Source organism: Musa acuminata, chromosome BXJ3-7, assembly GCF_036884655.1.
Source record: "Musa acuminata AAA Group cultivar baxijiao chromosome BXJ3-7, Cavendish_Baxijiao_AAA, whole genome shotgun sequence".
Classification (NCBI taxonomy): Eukaryota; Viridiplantae; Streptophyta; class Magnoliopsida; order Zingiberales; family Musaceae; genus Musa; species Musa acuminata.
The window spans coordinates 4,326,247-4,344,673 of NC_088355.1; the positions used below are offsets into that span (position 1 = coordinate 4,326,247).

The following is an 18,427-nucleotide window of genomic DNA, read 5'->3' on the forward strand; positions in this document are numbered from 1 at the left end:
GCTCTTGAGGCCCAATTATAAGCCCGAGGAAAGGCCGTTAGGAGATCGCTGGGTTCCTTATCCGGTTGTTGTTCGTGAGGTTCGCGTCTCCCGCCTGAGGCGCGACTGCGAAGGGGGGAGTTCGAGCGATCAAATCGGCAAATCATTTGTTGCCTTCCATTTGCTTCGCGAATGGCGACGGTGGCAGCAGCTTCTCTGATCTCTACTCCACTCCGATCATCTTCTCTTCCCAAGGTACGGCCGGCTCTTCCCTCTTCTTGAACCTCTTAATGTGTAGGGTTGGAATTCGACTTTAAGGGATCGCATTGGAGTGTTAGTCTTGCCGGGATAGCGTGCTTAATCTCATGCATGGTAGTGCTTTGGTACAGAGCTTGTGCTGTCGGCGGTGGGGAAGTATTTGGGGTCCGAAAGAGGGTAACGGGATGGCATGTTCTCTTTTCTTTCCAAAGAATTGCGGCACCAGGTTCGGTTCACTGTAATCTATGTCGATGTTGCGATTCATGACTCTTGCGTTCTTTATTGTGCAATTCTTGATCTAAGTCATCTGGCATTTGCAATTCTTGATTTGTTTCTTGGTACCTTCCATGGTAATGCTTTGGGGTTATGTTGGATTTTGGTTAATGTTTACGTCAAAATTGGCAGTGATCTGAATTTACTATTCTCGTATGCTTAGATAACGTTAATATAAATAAATTTCGAAAAAAAAAAAGGAATAGATTCAGATGATTCATGCAATTATTAACAGTTAACAATTCAACTCAAAAGTGGTAGACAAGTGTTCTATTTAAGCTCGTGAAAAAGGAAGGAAATGGATCGAAATCTTGATTCTGTAGTTTTAATGATTATGATGGAGGAAGCAGATCATATGAAGTTAAGAGAAAATTTAATCTTACAAATTTGCCGCTTGTAAGTTTCATAACACAATGTCTATCGTTCTCTGGTACAGCAGGAACAAAGATTAGCAATGCATGTATCTTTCAGAGATTGGTATGATAGACCATGTTAAAACTGAATTCCCTGTGACATTCTCCTTGATGTCTTTTCTATGAATAACTAATAGGATATTTCTTTGTGAATGTTATTTTTATGCATCAATTGGTTATGTGAATGAGCATATTGGTTCAGTGTTATCACTGGGTGCTCGGGCGCTTGCCTAGGCGCCCAGGCTCCCAAGAAACCTAGGCATCTCAGTGACTCTCCTCCTCCCTGTCGCCTACCAGATCCTTAACCTTACTCTGCTCATATATTGTTTTGATAATTTCTCCAAGTCCTAAAAGCTATTTGCGATCACTTAAGATGAATTGTTTCATGGAGACCACCCTCATTCTGATTCACTTCATAGCAGTTGCTAAAATGTTCAAATTCTGTCATTACTTTCTTGTATGTATATGCACAGCATTTCTAACTAACTTATATGAATTAATTCAATTTATTGGACAGGAGGACAGCAATATGTGCAGTCAATCAAGATGCTGAAAAATCTTTTAAGAAGACCGTAGAAGTAGACCGTCTTATTGATATGTTGAAAGTTGCAAATGCTAGGGAAGTAAGTCAATTATGTTGATGCAACATATATAGACTTCATCTTATGATGATGAACATAGATGTCTGAAAAAATTTAACCATCTTGGTTTTTATGGGATATTGCAACTATTCTACTAGATAGTCGACAACTCCAATTTTCAAAAAATATCATAAGTAGGTTATAATGAAATCTTTCTGCTTGGATCAGCCGGATGAGTTCATACTTTGGTACATGCTTTACATGTATTCTTCTTGTTGAAGGTAAAAACTTCAAAGAATTGCCCTCTCGTGTATTTACCTTCAGCCATATCACTTGTTGAGTTGTTTAGAGTGCAAAATATAAGAGGCCAGACATTTTTTAATTAATAAACAAGTGTACAAGGCTCTTGTCAATATATAATCTAGGGAAAGTCGATGCATGTAGCTGTACCCATGTAAACAGAGAAGCTGTTTATATGACTTGAACCTGGCCTTGTTGTAAGTGTTCGTTAATTTGCTCTATCTCTTTCATATGTTCTAGAACAATTACTCCAGGGAAACAATGTGTCAATTAGTTTTTCTAATGAATGTTGGTACATTTTTATTAGCTTATTGGATTGACTAGATTACCAACTGTGATTTTTCTAAAAGAAATATTGTCAAGTAAGCTGCTTCTTTGTTTGTGTCCTGTGTGTGTGTGTATGTGTGTTTTATGTTGATAAAATTTGACTAGCAATGTGTCACTTGATGATGATACTCTAGGTGCTTGCATTGATTTAATTGAATTTAGTCTACTAATCAATGTTTCCAATGTGTAAACAGCTTGATCAACTTGTTGTTGAAAATGTTCTCGCGTTTAACGAGGATTTTTGGATCCGCCTTGCTGCTAGAACAGATACTTGCAAATCAGATGATGACAAAGCATGGTTCCTCTACTTGGTCAATTTTTTTCTAACAACATTTAGCATCTTATCAAATGTGTTTCCTGTGGCTTTGTGGAATTAATATGGTAAGAACTGCTTAATTCACCATTGATTGCTTTTACAGAAGGATTATGAAGAATTAGCTGCATCTGTAATGAGCATAGTCGACCGCCTAGTCCATAAAACAAATGTAAGTGTTTGCTGAAAAAACATTAGAGTGCTTTCTGTCAGCTTGTTTTTTTGTATCTTGTGTAGACAAGCCACAGTAAACAAAAAAACTATGAAGTAGTATGAAGTTATATTTTTCTTATGGAGTTGAGTCTTTGTTCACTTGTAAGCACATTTACAAGCAATGACTGAAATGTCCGAGTGACTGAAAGCAGTTTAAGGTTAATCTTTAACTTGACATGTTCCTCTAATATACAAAAATGTGGTTGAGATCAAATGAAGGTCTATCATTAACTGTAGTAGGCTAACAGTCCAGCTGGGTGCTCTACTCAGTGGCAAGGCATTTGACCATCAACCAATGAATACTTTTGCAAAAATCATATCTTTGTGATGTTAGAATTGTAGTTCACTTTGTATCAAGCAAGTAATGTATCTAACAATTTATTTGAAGTTTTCGACCTTATTGTTCTTATATCAAGAAAACATCACAATCTCCAACCCTATTTCCGTCAAGGGGAAAATTCAATATCAGAACCTTTTTTGCATTGCAGGAAAGGATAGAATCTGCAACTGATGTTCTTAAGGCAATTTTGAATCCTGTAGTGGATGATGTTGAAGAGATATCGTGGCCACCGAGAAATCCTGAGGCTCTTACTTTGATGGAGAAAGTAAATTGAAACTTAAAACTACTATACAAATATTTGATTTTCTTAATCTCAAAATGTTATCCCATTTTCTCAAGTTCCCTTATTAGCTCCTTCGCGTAATATATTATTTTCTATACATGGAGATTTTCCTGATTTGTTGCAAATACTGTTTGTTATATGTGCACTAAGAAAATATCTAGAAATTAAATTGTCTTTCCTTATGTGTAGTTGTGCATGTTGATCTGATACTTGTGCTCCTGGGGGGGGTGCGTGGTGGTGGTAAATTTTGCATGAGAAATTAATATTTTGACTAAATCTTTCTCCAGGAACTGCAATAAGTTTTTAATTTATCAACCCCTTTTAGTCAGAGAAGCATAGCTTGTCATTCTCATCATCTTGAGAGATTGATGTTGCGCACTTCCTTTGTGCTTTAAATTAAAAAAAAATTACTTCTACTAGCTTTCATACTTTTTTCATAAATGCATTTGGAAACTTACAGGGGACAACAACAACAATAAAGCCGTGAGCCCCAACTATTGGGGTCGGCTACATGGATTGAGATATACTGAAATACTGAAACTGGTTAAGGTCCATGTTCATGATATTTGACATAGTTTTACATTGGTTGTCAACGACCTAACGCAACTCTCCATCTTTTTCATCTTGGCTTAGGACCGACACTGGCACTGTTGCCAATGAGTTGCACGTATATTGGATTATCATGACATTAATAGTTGCTATGCTAGGCCTATAGGCTTAAGTGGGTTCTTGGACTAGTTTTAGTTGCAGCCATCTTGTATAGGTAGTCTCGAGTAAATTTTCATGTTTTATATGTTCATCATGATTCAAATTGTTACTATTGTCATTATCCTACTACTTTTTTCTGCTCACTTTCACTATTCTGGTGTTCTCTTCAAATCTTAATTTGATAATTTCAGTTAGGATTGTTACATAAACATTTTCTATATTCTCACATCTTTGGCAAGATGACTAATGGTGACTTAAGTACCAGGATGAACGAACAATAAAATAATATGGATTGTGGGATGAAGAATTCAACAATGTTCACTATGTATCAGTGAGAATTATCAAAATGCATAAGGAGTTACGGAAATCATAAAAATATATTGATTATTGATTTCGACCAGTGTTAGTCTTATGATATTATCTTATTTTTTTTATTGAACAACATTTGGTAGGTAAATTGTATTGTTGTGTCTTATTTGCAAGATGTGATATTGTAAGTTAAGACGAGCATGAATAAATTCCCAGGTGAACTTGTGGTGAAATTTGTTAATTGGTCTGATCATCCATGGTTAATATGGTGCAATTTGTTAGGTACTGCCAGTGACCATTCTATATATTGTTTAGCAATAGGTTAATCTGTTAATGCATAATTGCTAAGATACTAGTCATATTGATTTCCTAAGCCAATTATTTTCTGTAATATTATCTAAGATTCTAAATTTCCTTTCACTGATAGAAAATGACGAACCAAAAAAAAAGCATTGTTATTAAGAATGTTACTCTTGTCATGAAATAATGCAATTGTTGAAGGTTTCCTTGTAAATATTTATCAGGAACTAGAGAAGAGAGAACAAGAAGGACAACTGGATGAAGGATTTCTCTCAGAGGTTAATGCCCAATTACGTCAGGTTAGTATTTTTGGTGATTTCTATTTATTGCTGTTATCCTTTGGTTACAGGTATACATCAATATGTTTTAATTGTTGAATTTTTGTCTAAATAAATCCAAGATTTATGCTTTTATTGAATCAGTAAAATAAAAATTAATATTAAAAATTGTCTTGCCATGTTACACACATGTTACTGGCATGGGCCTGTCACATCATGTGCCTGCTGTGCTATATCCTGGTCATGGGGACTTCATGCACTGCTCATAACTGTCAAGTTCCAACACATGCTCATGGCTAGTGCTGGCCTCATCACCACAGTGCAGGCCGGCCAGCGTTGGGTCATGATTGGTGCCAGCCCATGTTAGGCTGATTTTAATTATGAACTAATGGATATGATTGCACTTGATCCAAATCCCAAATTCAAGTGTTTTTTAATTTTGACTCTAATTTCTTGAGTCTTGCATGCATATGCTATACTTTCTACAATGAGAGGTATGAATTTTGTGCTTGCAGGCAAAAGAAGATGGAGATAAGCCAGGGCTTGAGGCTATGCTGCAAAAGGTTTTGCAAATATATGCTTCCAAAGTACTTAGAAAACGTAGCTATGTATACAAAGGTAACAGCCTTCATTATTTTGCAGTATTGTTGAGGGTAGTATCTGTTTCTTGCTCCCATTTCTAGATGATTCTCTTTGAGGTACAAGTATTGTGCGCATTAGCTTTGGTTACTAGCTTCTTGAGAATAATTAAATAGGGAGAGGCATGCCAGTTAAAGTTATGTTAGGTATTTTGTATAGGAAGCCTTATGCCTCAGATTACTTCAGCTTTCATTAGGCTGGTTGTGCATAAACAGGAACTAAATTCTTTTCTCATGGCCCTTATGCAGTTATGCTTTGTCATAACTCAAAAGGCTCAAGTGCCTAACTTTATTTTTATTCTAACTTTCTTATTTCAATATTTAGTACTAATCTTGGGATTTAGTTGATTCATTAGGATGAGTAAGATTTATACTTGAAATTGGAAAGGATTTCTGTCAGTTGATGTATGTATGTATGTATGTATGTACACATAGGAAAAGTTGTGAAAAAAAGAGCATGAATTGGAATCAATTCTTGTCATGCTATCATTCTCCTTTTTTGAAGCATATTACTGTCTTCTCTTTGGAGACGATGGATCATGAGTTTGATGTGCCAGAAGCTTTTGACGTTGTTCACATGAGCGATATTTATCCTTTTATCTGTTGAATCTCTTTGATATGATAAAATTTTATTATAACATAGAGATATACCAGTTTTTCTTCATCATAGGATGATTTCTTTACCAGCTTGATGAAAACTATGCTTGGAGTACTAATTTTTTTTAACTGTTCCATCATAATGTTTGTGATGCTCACAAAGACAGGTCTGATAAGTAGGGGACTTATATTATTATTGCTGACATATTCGATCTTTAGGAATTTGCAATATCTTTCTTGCCAGAATGTAGAAAATTTTGTATCAGCATATATGCTATTTCGATTAATGTCTTGTGCTTGTATTAAATTCTGGATTATTTTAAGATGCAATAATTATGTGAGGTTCTCAAATTGTATGTTTTCTACAGGGGGCAAAGTTTTGGCAGGAGAAAAGTTTCTTGAAACTGTCATAGAAGGTACCTTATATTTGGCATACTGTCCTACACAATAAATGTTGATATGCTCTTGTTGTTGATAAAACCATTGTTGGCATATATATTGTATCTTTCTGCCGCTGTTTACTTATGTTTGTATGTGCGCGTGTACAAACATAAATATGTATCCATTGAGTTTAACTTATAACCTTGTGGGAGAGTAGATGTTATAATGTCTGTTTTAGTGAGTGCTTGAAAGCTCCACCTAGTCAAAAGACTGTCAATGAGGCTTTAGTTTAAGGAGCATCACATATATGAAACCAATTGATCGTGCACCAAATAAAAGCATGTTAGTATAATGGCATTGAGGAAAAACTTTGTATCCGAAAGATCATTTGTAGTTCACAGGAAATCATTTCAAATAAATGAGCATGCTGGATGCATTAGAGGTATTTTGACATTATACAGTGAGCCAGAAGTCCAGCAGTTATTATCACTGTAGGATGCAACTGTAACTAGAAATGATGTTTACCAAGATATCAGGGTTCTCAGGGTTCCTGATATCAGTCTGTAGCGACAAGTATATGCACACAAGCAGAAAATGAAGCACCAAGCAGTCTGTAGCGACAAAAATATATGCACACAAATGGCAAAGTTCTCAGGGTTCCTGAAATCATGTGTTCAACTTTTACCAAGATCATGTGCAATCCTCTGAGACTTTAAAATACTAAACAAATCTTAATGTGTTATGATTTGTCTTGTAATGCTGTGCTTATGACTCCCAAGAATCACTACCATTAAGACCCTTGTATACCAGTATGCTGATATGGGAATCTAAAAGTCATTTGGTTTTTCTCTTTTTTTGTTTAGTGGAAAATATGGAAAACCTGTATAGAGCTGCCCAGTAGGAGTAGCTCATGTTCTTAAGTTATCACATTGGTACCATGGAAGTCACTGGTCCCTGGTCTCTATGCCAATAGAAGTAACTGAAGGGTGAATCCCCATCTAAATTATTGTGTAATGGGCATATGAAATTTGCATCCCCTGGTCTCTGTAGAGAGAATGCCAAAAGAGTTCCAGCACTCTTTGTATCATCTTTTATATGAAATTTGCAGCAACTTCAGACAAACCAACTTATAGTAAATTGGTACATGTCCTATTATTGTGTAATTGTATCTAAATGCAGCTCCAGAGGACCATTGGAATAGGCTATTGATCGAAGGACTTAATATTGGAAAAGGAGAAGTTGCACCTGAAGATTTTTATGCTGTTATAAAGAAACGTATTGAGCGGGTCTTAATACGTACAGTAAGATCTGGATCTTTTGCATTTGATCACTGACACTTTTTTGAGTGTTTGCATCATTTCCTCTTTTTTTTACCTGTAGGAGGGGGGTTCTTACCAACAGCGTGTTCTTGTTGAGTATCTTAGAGGCATACAATCAAGAGCAGAGGAAATTGTCCAAGCACTTGGAGGGCCACATCCATGAATTCTAGCCTAGCCATCTGACAAATCAGCTACCTATACGTGTGGTAAGAAAGTTTGATCTTCTTTAGCAAGTCAAAGGAAATTCAAGTTTGAAAAATAGGTGAGAAACTTGAAATCTTCTGCTGTTATCAAGTCCTATTTTCTGTGCCCACTCAAAGAAATCATCTTTATTATTTGACCACTATAGCTTCTTCTAGCGATGATGCAAGATTCGGGTTCTGCAGAATATAGAACTCTTAAACCGGGTGGTAAAAAAGTCTTAAGAGCAATGAAGAAACGATGACCCAAGAGGTCGTATAGCCTATGAGATGACCACAGTGGTGCGCATTCATTTTCTTTTTGACACATTTCTCTTGTAAGAATACTAATGCAGATGTGAAGTACAAACCTGTATTTTGTCATGGTTCTCCATAGATTCCCCTTTTGTATGATGATTGCTGACTGGTAGTTGCTACCAGGGGGTGAAGCGTAATGTTACTACCGCCCCCCTGACGGTATTCCTGCTTTGTCTTTGTCAACGAGAATGGCCATCGGGCAATAGTTACACAGCTTCAGTCCCTATCAACACCGCGAGCATTAAACAACAAAGTCTGTGTTTAACCATTAAACTGCCCGACATGCATTTGTGTTCCTTCCAATAATTGGAAGGGTAATTCTACTACTAAAATGTTAATTGCTCAGGTATTTGAGGGCATTTCATTATATTGATTTCAGTCAGCATGTCAATGTAGAGTTGTCCTTTGCATGAGCGCCAATGTTTCTCGGTTCTTTTAGATTGAATAAATTCAGCAACACCTGCAAATCCATGATGCACCGAACACATTCAGCGGGTCAATGTAGTACAATCATTATTTTTCCATGATGAACCGTATAAATCGTTAACATTCAAAGATGATAAAGCAATAAAGTTATGGTGTTCAGGAGCTTGAAGGATAGAATAATGCATATTGCAACCAGCACCTGATGATACTTGGTGGAGGGCGTAAAAAAGATTTGTTGTCCAACTATCTCAGTCCATATGTTCTCTGAAAAGTCAAAAAAAAAAAATATTTAGGACACAACAGTTCCAACAAAAAATATATATATTTGAATGGGAGATGTCTTGTGCTCTTTTAAGTACTTGCAAGTCTTCTATATCTAATGCTCCGATACTTTCATCGGTCTCTCGCATCCTATCTATCGTGATCTCTCAAGTGGATATATTCTAACACTCCATAGGCAGTTAAAGTCAAGCACATCTTAATGCCATCAAGTATGAACAATTGAAGTAAACCTCAATGCTCTAATGACATGCTTCTATGTCTGATATTATTTTTACACGAGATTGTTTAAGTTAACATACTCTAATGACCTCGTGTGTCTCTCTATACCATGTGCCCTATGTAAAATAATCATAGAGATATTATATAACCATTTTTTGATATTCTGATATAGGTAGTTATTATCCCTGAGTTTGACATTATCCCAAATACAATATATAATAAATGATATCACTTGATTTGACCATCGATAAAAATTCAATATATAGAATCTAATCAAATCATGAGCGATCAGTCCAATATGTGCAATCCAATCGATCATATGAGTCTAATCAATATACTTCTATGCCGTTACATGTTTGTATATCTGATATTTTTTTACACGAGATTGTTTAAGTTAACATACTCTAATGACCTCGTGTGTCTCTCTATCCCATGTGCCCTATGCAAAATAATCATAGAGATATTATATAATCATTTTTTGATATTTTGATATTTGACATTATCCCAAGCATAATATATAATAAATGATATCACTTGATTTGATCATCGATAAAAATTCAATATATAGAATCTAATCAAATCATGAGCGATCAACCAAGGTCTAATATATGCAATCCAATCGATCATATGAGTCTAATCAATTAGATGATGATATAAAACCACCTAAGCTCAATCATATGATAATGTGACCCTATCTAAGCATATCTAATTAGCATAGCAATAAAAAAAAATATATTTTTCAATCGTTCAAACACTCTGAACTCTCCGAACTGAGCACACTTTCTTGATCTCTTCGTTAAACATTAAATGATGTTACTATCATATATTTTTTTATTTTTGATCTCACAAGATATATTTTTTTGCATAATTATTCAACCTAGAAGGAGTCCACTACTCCTCGGTGAAAAACAAAATAGTGGTCAGCCATGTCAACATTCTGAAAGGGTGACAATCAAATTGGAACACGTGCGGTGGACAAAAACAACGACCCTAATAACGGTCTAAACTCTATTGTGCCTTCCACACGTCCACTATCTACTACTCATCAATTAAACAAAGGGCGCACAACCTTTTTTTCACGTTATCTTATTTTCCTGATTTCTATAGAGATACTAAACTTATATATATATATATATATATATATATATATATATATATATATATATATATATATATATATATATATATATATATATATATATATATATATATATATATATATATATATATATATATATAAACCATTAGAAGAACTAATCAATCAAAACTCCAACATATAGAAAGTGACTAATTACATATTATCTTATATAATTAGTCAACTTTAATATCTTGGTCCATATACTTTAAGAAGTTATATTGATATTTCTATAGTTACAAAAGTAAAATGTCAATAGCGACAGACAATATTGATGGTAGCGTATAACAATATTGTTGGAAGTTGCGAGTGACTGTTATGAATGAGGAAAGCAACAACAAAAGATAAGGGCCACTTTGTATTTGCATCGATGCTGATGTAATTGTCGAACGATGACGCTCGACATTTACATCGACAACCCTTTCGTCGCTCCACAAAGCGTCGGCTTTAACGCAAATGCAGAGAAGTTCTCACCTCTCATTGTCGCTCTCATCATCCACAACAGTCACTCGCGACCCTAACAATGCTAATGTCTGCCAGTGATTTAAAAAGCACTAGGCGCCAAGGTCCAAAAACGCCCGAGGCGCCTAGCGCTCGCTCGAGCGAAACGAGACATTAAAATATAAAAAAATATAATATGATATTAAATTAAAAAATCTTATAAAATCATAATATCATATTAAAAAGTCTCAAAATTCAAAATAATAATAATATTTTTAAATAAATAAAAATTAATAATATTAAAATCAAAATAATATATTATTAATTTAATAAAAAAAATATTATTACTAGTATACAATTAATATACTGTTAACAATATATTATCGAAGTGAGAAGAGTGTGAGTAAGAGAAAGATCGAGACTGCTAATTGAAAGCAGCGACAGTGGGAGCAGGAGCGACGACAATGGTAATAGCGAGCGACGACAGTGAGAGCAACGAGCAATGATAATGGCAACGACAATGGTAGTAGCGGGAGCGCGAGTAGGAGCGGCGAGCGATGACAGTGGCAATGGGAGCAATAAGCGACAACAGTGGCAATGGTAGCAGCGACAAGCAAGGTTAGGTTTAGGAAGTCACAAAAGGAAGACTGATATCGATGCTTTAGTTAGTTCGATTAAACCAACTAAAGCATCGAAGATCAAACCAGACCTAAAACACTGGTTCGGTCGCTTGGTTTAACCAGGGCGCTCGCCCGAAGCGCCCGGCGCCTAGGCTCTTTGAAGCGCGTCGCCTGGAAATGAAACGAGGCACTTGAGCCTCGCCTCGTCTTGCCTAAGCGCCTAGGTGAGCACCCGAGCGCTTATTGAAATCACTACTGTGTACCACCATCGACATCATCCGTCATCATCAAAATTATTAAAATTATCTTTTTATAATTTATCTGTGTTTCTGTTTGCAAAACCGAGGATATTAGAGTAAATGAACCTAGATGAATATTAATTTATTTTTTTTAAGTACAAACATCGAGATACTACTGATAATTAACTATGAGATAATCTATGCTTACCTCAACAAAGCTACGGCTTAAACAAAACTAATCCATCTACACAGACTCAGAGTCTTACCAAGTGGCGATCATGTCCGAGGTGAAGTCGTGCAGCGGCGATCGACAGAAACATGAAGATGCGGCACAGGTAATCGCAAGGAACATTTCCCGGCCCTAATCATAAGCGAATTCCAGGGTCAAGAATCGCATCCAAGAAAACCTCAAGAGACGGAAATCACCTATGGCGGCGAGGTCCCAGCATCTTCCCAGGCCCATAACCATCGCATCGATGAGGCTCAACACAATCGCAGAACAATCGTTCCCGGCCCTAATCACCAACAAACCCATTACACGATCGAGAACCAGAGAAGGAAAGTCATCCAAGAAACGCTCAAGAAACATTAGAGACGCGGTCGTTACCCAGGTTGGAGAACCGGTCTCATCGTCGAGCCGTGGATGCAGAGCCTCCGTCCCGGACTGGCAAACAAAACGATCTCCTTCACCTGCTTCCAAGTGTTCGGATCTCCCGAATCGTAGGCCTCCAGGTCAAGAACCGAGACTTATGAAGCATCGCCACCTTCCGTGCGGTCGGGATCGATCGGAGACAAGATGAGCAGCAAGCTTGAGATCGCTTCTTGGGCGGTGGCAACCCGCTGACGAAGAAGGCGGACGTCGGTTCGTATTCGAACCATCAAGGTGGTGGGAAGGCCGAGAGGAGAGGCAAGGAGAGAACATGGCGGCGACGAGGAGGATTAGGGCGAGTTGGGAGGGCGGAGGGAAGCGCGGGTGTGTGCTTATTCAAAGCGCGGATATTTTGCAGATATATCCCTTTGAAATTACTTCTTTTTATATTGATCCCCATATGTAGCATTTATAGTCTAACAACTATTTCGAGACTTTAATAGGTATTAAAATCCTTCAAAAATTGACAAATGACTATCATAACAATAAATATTATCACAAATATTTAGCTATCTTATATTTTAATTATTTTTAAAATTTATATATTTTTTAGTGGGGTGTAAATTTGATTATTGACACTTCTATTTCATACTATATATATATATATATATATATATATGAAATATCATTTGATTATTTGTCTGATTTCTTTAGAATGAGATTTTGAAGTCACAATCTACTCCCTGCAATTTCAAAGACACTTATGAACAAGGAGAAGGAAGACAATCCTATTAAGTGTAAATATCGAACTCATCGATGACAATGCGAATTGCCAGTGGAATTCTAACCAAATGGTGGACTCCATCTTTCCATGTCAAACTCCCAAACAAGTATCCGCTTTGCACCTTCAGCCGCGACCCGAATGTCACCTTGAACTTTAGCTTCTTCACGGTCGAGTTGAACGCTAAGATTGAGGGTCTGACACGAACGCTTACCCCTCGAGGTGCTTCCACATGAGCAGTGTAGGTAGATGTCACTGGACCGACATTTGTGACTGTTCTTGTGACTGTAAAGCTCTCTTTCAGCTCAGGGATGGTTATGGAAGGGAGGTTTAGGTCCTTCTGTGATCGGTATATGTCATGGCAGATGGTGGGATGCTGTGTCAATGAACTCACGGCTGAGTTGTTGTAGCCCACGGAGCACAGGAAATGCACATAAGCAGACACTCTCATGTCATATACCAAGCCAGGATCGATGGCCTTGTTCGGATCCACATGTCCACCTCCAAAGTCAAATGGGTTAGCTTGCTTGTGAGGAGCTCCCTCAGCTACTACGCCAAGAGAATACTCGTCGATAGTAGAGGCTGTTGAAGCAGAAACAGCTTAGATCGATACTCATGGTAGTAAATACAGTCGAAACAGAGTGGATGTCGCTTGCCTGTTGTGACTATTGCAGATTTTATTGCAGCCGGACTCCAATTAGGATGGATTGATTTGAGAAGAGCAGCAATTGCAGAAATGTGAGGACAGGACATGGAGGTACCTGACTCGATCTTGAAGTTAAGCGGAGGCATATTGCGTGGAGGGGAAGCTGGTGACCAAGATGCTAAGATATTTACACCAGGTGCGGCGATATCTGGCTGAAAAGGAGAGGTGATTAACGCGTTATCAGTTTATCAAGCACAAATAAGAACAACTGAAAGTGTTTGATATTTAGTTGAATTACAGTGGCACCTTCAACACAAACGGCGAAAGTGAACTAGGACCTCGAGATGAGAAGTACGCCACTTCAGGAGCAATCACTGTCCCCAGCACAGTCTTTGTGGTGCTAAACTTCACAATAGGTTTCCTGGGCGATAACAATTTATAGAAATCGATTAAGTTGTGAGTCCATGATGACAAGAGAAATCAATTTTAAGAAGTACCTTGTGCTGCCCAGGTAAGTGAGTATAGATGTTCCAATTTCAAGGTCAACTTGGACGCAGGGGAAATCAAAAGCAAAGGTAATATCCTTAGTCAGGAACTGTGCAAAGATAACGGCAACACCATGAGCTCTTCGTACAGTGTCTGAAGCAACAAGAGGGGATCTTTGGTCCCGAGTTTGGAAACATAGAACAACCTTTCCTCTTGCTAGAGTTGCGTTTAGCGAACCTGCACCGCAACCTCTACAAAGACATCATCTTAGCTAGAAACTTGAGAGTACACAAGGCGGATAATTAAGCACAGGTAATGAAGGTCCTACCGGGCATCAGTACTGTCTGCATTATCTGAAGCAATATCTTCAGCATAAACTATCCCATAGAACTTATCCACATGCTCCCCGAGGTATAATGCTTGACCCTGAATATTTACAATTGGAGACAAGTCAAAGAAAGTTGTTTATAGAATTGCAATTCACAGGTTGAAAGCATGTAAATTCAAAAGCATTTTTGCCACACTGATTAGGAAGTATATGATCAAAACATAAATGCAGAAAATATCTTGCATGATTAAACAACTCAAAATAGAATTTATGGTTTATGAAAGCTATTAAATGTATCACAAGCTTGCCTTCAAAATAAAAAAAAAAGTGAATCGTGAGCTACATGTGAGGAGGAGTTTAATGTATACCGCTTTTGTTACGTTGTTCCCAAGGGATATGAATGTCACAAAAGTTCGATCTATCGTGCTTGCTGCAACGGTTATAACCCAAGGAGCCGTATTTATCACAGTCTGTGAGAAAGGACCAGAATTTCCTGCAGAGCAGACAACAGTTATCCCTCTGGCCACAGCATGAAAAGAACCAATGGCCAGAACATCCTCAATGTAGGTAGGAAGTGGGGGTGATTGGCCCAAAGACACTGAAAGCACATCTACCCCATCATGTATTGCATCATCAAAAGCGGCAAGGATGTCCGCAGAGCTGCAACCACCAGTAGCCCAGCACACCTTGTAAATAGCCAACCTAGCCCTTAGAGCACCTCCTCTTGCTATTCCTCGAGCAATTCCCATAAAGCTTGCATTACCTACAAATGCACCAGCAGCAGTAGATGATGTGTGTGTACCATGTCCGACTGCATCACGAGCAGATAGAAACTCCAGTATGTCACTTGTATTCAACTTTCCAAATTCAGCTTCATATCCTTTGATGTACCATCGTGCTCCAATTATTTTCCTGCAAAAAGGCCCTATTGTGAAACTTGAAGTCACCACCTCAATAATCACAAGGTCTAGAACACTGTTGTTTCTATTTACTAGTCAGGAATACAAACTCAATCTTAGGAATTGATGCCATGTGCAAAATGTTGCAAATAACAGAGAGATTGGTATACAATGATTTTGTGAACCCCTTACAAATCCACAGCTATAGCAAAAGATGGGCACAATCATTAGCAAAACTGGGAATGTGACAAGAGGGTTTCTCAGAAAGTAAATATGCATAGTCTGTCTAGGCTAGAAGGAGAAAGACCTATCCATGTACATCATAGAAAATTAAGTTCTGGATAGATGAAGAGCATCAAATGATTATATTTAAGTGTGCAGGAGGGATCAGTGCTATTAAAAACATAACCATCTTCATATTTTGGTATTTGATGATAAATCACCTAAGAATCAAGAGTAAAAGATGTAGGCTAAACATCAGCTTAAAAAACAGCAACGATACATTTCCCAAAACTCACGTTGCTTCAGAAAGTTCAACAAGATAATTTTGACAGATTCTGATGTTAAAGGCTACCTAACTCGGTCACAACTAAGAAGCATCTATTTTAACTATCAAGTAAACTATTGTTTGATTACCATCGGAACCAAGAGAAGGCAAAAAAGAAAAAAGAACAAATACGTGCAGGACAACACAAAAGCAATCAAAATTTCTGATGTGGATTTCAGCACTGCACATATTCCCAGCCCTCCAGCATAGATCTAAAGGCAGACGACTATACAATTGAATGTTGTTAATGAAGTCAATCACTGATCCACTTACAAAAGCTCACATTTCGCATCCTCTTTCATTTTTGCCTTCTTCCATTACCAAGAAATTCACCTTTTTTTCATCATGGCCAAATCGAAATTTGCAACAAAACAGGATTGGTCTGAGACAGTAGTAAATTCATGCTTGACCATCGTTCAACATTCAACAAATATGTGTGTGCAATAAAAGTCTCGACTCAAATGCTGGATGTTTCAAGAATCACAACAACATCATGTTCTGCTCACCCCAGGAAGGCAAAATTATGATGTGTCTTGCCATGCTGATAACTAAACCATTTAGATGAAAGCACTTCTACTTCAGTAAGGCAAAGCACTGTCAGAATTGAAGTTAAAGAAGTTGACATAGGCAATCGACCGCACAAATTTGGGAGCTGTTGCTTCAGCAACAAATTCACAAACAACTGATGTGCATCTCAAGAGTAAGAGTTGTGCCAATCAATTAAGGCAACAAAGGAAACACTGACCTATTGCAGTCAGAAACATGAAACTTCTCTCCTTTTTGGCAGACTCCTCTCCAACGAGATGGAATCTCTCCCATGTCACGATCGCTGAAGCTTTCGGACTCGGGCCATATTCCTTCCATCAAGAAACACAAACTTCTAAGAACAAATGAACTCAATGTCGGCTACCAGTGATCAGAAGGAGGAGTAAACTAGTAAAGAGTACCAGTATCTAGTACCCCAATGATCGACCCATCACCGGACCGACTCATCTCAAGAAGCCCACCCGAAGGGTTTGACTTCAGATGAAGGAAATCCCAACTCCTCGTCGTGTGCAGATCAAGAATCCGATTCGGAACGACATGAGCAACTCCCGCCAAATCTATGACAATGCTCAGTACCAATTAACGCCCGGGACCCAAAACGACCAGCAAACGTTCACAAACTTACCGGCAACACGAGCTGCCTCAGATTCTGTCAGAACCGCGGCAAACCCCGAGAATCCGTGCTTGTAGCTATAAAGAATCGAGGAAGTGGCCGCTTGCTTGCTGCGAACAAAAAGTCTGAATCACACGAGTAGTTTCGGTAGGAACGAAGAGGGCCAGGAGCAGAGTCGAACCTTCCAAGCACGGTGGACAGCGTTGCATGATGCAGCTCCGTAGCTGCCGCTGGTTCGTCCTGCGCCTTCTCTCCCATGTAAACGATGTAGACCTACAGGGGGACATCAAAACGCAGTACAGCAGGGAGCAGACACAGTGAAACAAGAGATGAAGTAGAGGAGGAGAGCGTACATTGCTTGCAGAAAATAGACCGAGGAGCAGGAAATGCAGTAGCAGACGGAAAGGAAGCGTGAAGTATGAAGAAGCAGCCATGGTTTCGGGAGCAATCGAGGAACAAGTTCATATATAGAGGAGACGATTGTACTGGCGCAGTGGTCGTGCAATCATGGAGTGAAAGAGGGAGCTTTAACGTGTGGTGACTGCGATCTGTAATTTCTCGCTCCGTTCGGGGCTGTGTCGGTGGATCCACGTTGGACTCCGAGTTCATGCTTGGGGGAAAGCGCCGCTACTGTTCGCCTCGCTTGGGGTTGAAGTCACTCCTCCATGATTGGTGCTTGGGAGTATGGCTTTTTGAGTGTGTCAGGCAAATAGGAGTGGAAGACGATGTGGGTTGACTCGCCCAGTGGATTCTTTTCTGGGTGGTTTGGTGACGAGCACGGATACAGAGAGAGAGAGAGAGGAAGGCGACAGCAGTGGGAGAAACGCGTGTAGAATTGAGAAAGATAGAGCAGGGTGATTACAACAGTAACGTCCACCATCAGTGGGGAGAGAGAGACAGAGAGAGGGCCGGAGCTCATCCATCCCTTTCGCGGCCACTGTTTCCCTGGGTGGAGGAGACATGGCCTGCCTGCCTGCCATGCCATCTGAATCCATTCCTCGGAACCAGAGCCATTCGCGTTCTTTTATCGAGCGTTCTTCCCCTCGGTGATTCGAGGGATGTGGAAGTCGAAAGAGACATGTCTCTGGTACAGAAAGCGTGATGGGCAGCGTTGGATTTGACCGACCATCCATTTCGATGGAAGATCTTGACCACAGTTTGGTTGTGACATTTCACTGGTGAAGGAGAAATGACATAAAGGGCAGCGGTAGGTCTGCCTTCATCTGTCAGCTAGCAAGCGTGTTTTCGTCGGTATGCGTCTGCGACCGCTGTCTTCTCCGATTGAGATTAAGCAGCCTAATTCATGACTGTATCCTCCATGCG

At 38.6% G+C, this 18,427-nt stretch overlaps 3 protein-coding genes across 6 annotated transcripts; 1 reads left to right on the forward strand and 2 right to left on the reverse strand.

The window, feature by feature from the left end:
* Nucleotides 1–48: 48 nt before the first annotated feature.
* Nucleotides 49–8,400, forward strand: LOC135642167 (uncharacterized). 4 transcript variants are annotated; one of them, XR_010497884.1, is made up of 12 exons: nucleotides 49–234; nucleotides 369–463; nucleotides 1,441–1,546; nucleotides 2,326–2,442; nucleotides 2,551–2,616; nucleotides 3,146–3,262; nucleotides 4,822–4,896; nucleotides 5,391–5,493; nucleotides 6,479–6,526; nucleotides 7,671–7,792; nucleotides 7,872–8,072; nucleotides 8,160–8,400. XR_010497884.1 is itself a non-coding variant. In XM_065158082.1 (11 exons), exons 1-11 carry the CDS (start codon nucleotides 172–174, stop codon nucleotides 7,971–7,973), a joined length of 1,014 nt encoding a protein of 337 aa, XP_065014154.1. In that variant the 5' UTR covers nucleotides 49–171; the 3' UTR covers nucleotides 7,974–8,400. The 4 variants fall into 4 exon arrangements, 3 of the variants coding, with proteins under 3 accessions (XP_065014154.1, XP_065014155.1, XP_065014156.1); XM_065158082.1 differs by having other exon boundaries at nucleotides 7,872–8,400; XM_065158083.1 differs by having other exon boundaries at nucleotides 2,326–2,424; nucleotides 7,872–8,400.
* A 67-nt stretch (nucleotides 8,401–8,467) lies between these two features.
* Nucleotides 8,468–12,617, reverse strand: LOC108953445 (protein DETOXIFICATION 46, chloroplastic-like). Its single transcript, XM_065158085.1, has 5 exons — nucleotides 12,277–12,617; nucleotides 12,096–12,184; nucleotides 11,936–12,030; nucleotides 8,933–8,997; nucleotides 8,468–8,767 (listed from the first exon to the last, which is right to left on the reverse strand). Exons 1-4 carry the CDS (start codon nucleotides 12,297–12,299, stop codon nucleotides 8,977–8,979), a joined length of 228 nt encoding a protein of 75 aa, XP_065014157.1. The 5' UTR covers nucleotides 12,300–12,617; the 3' UTR covers nucleotides 8,468–8,767; nucleotides 8,933–8,976.
* A 369-nt stretch (nucleotides 12,618–12,986) lies between these two features.
* Nucleotides 12,987–18,010, reverse strand: LOC135642187 (subtilisin-like protease SBT3.6). Its single transcript, XM_065158113.1, has 11 exons — nucleotides 17,458–18,010; nucleotides 17,286–17,377; nucleotides 17,117–17,214; nucleotides 16,893–17,048; nucleotides 16,691–16,802; nucleotides 14,868–15,411; nucleotides 14,500–14,597; nucleotides 14,183–14,422; nucleotides 13,992–14,106; nucleotides 13,696–13,897; nucleotides 12,987–13,621 (listed from the first exon to the last, which is right to left on the reverse strand). Exons 1-11 carry the CDS (start codon nucleotides 17,536–17,538, stop codon nucleotides 13,050–13,052), a joined length of 2,310 nt encoding a protein of 769 aa, XP_065014185.1. The 5' UTR covers nucleotides 17,539–18,010; the 3' UTR covers nucleotides 12,987–13,049.
* Nucleotides 18,011–18,427: the final 417 nt, after the last annotated feature.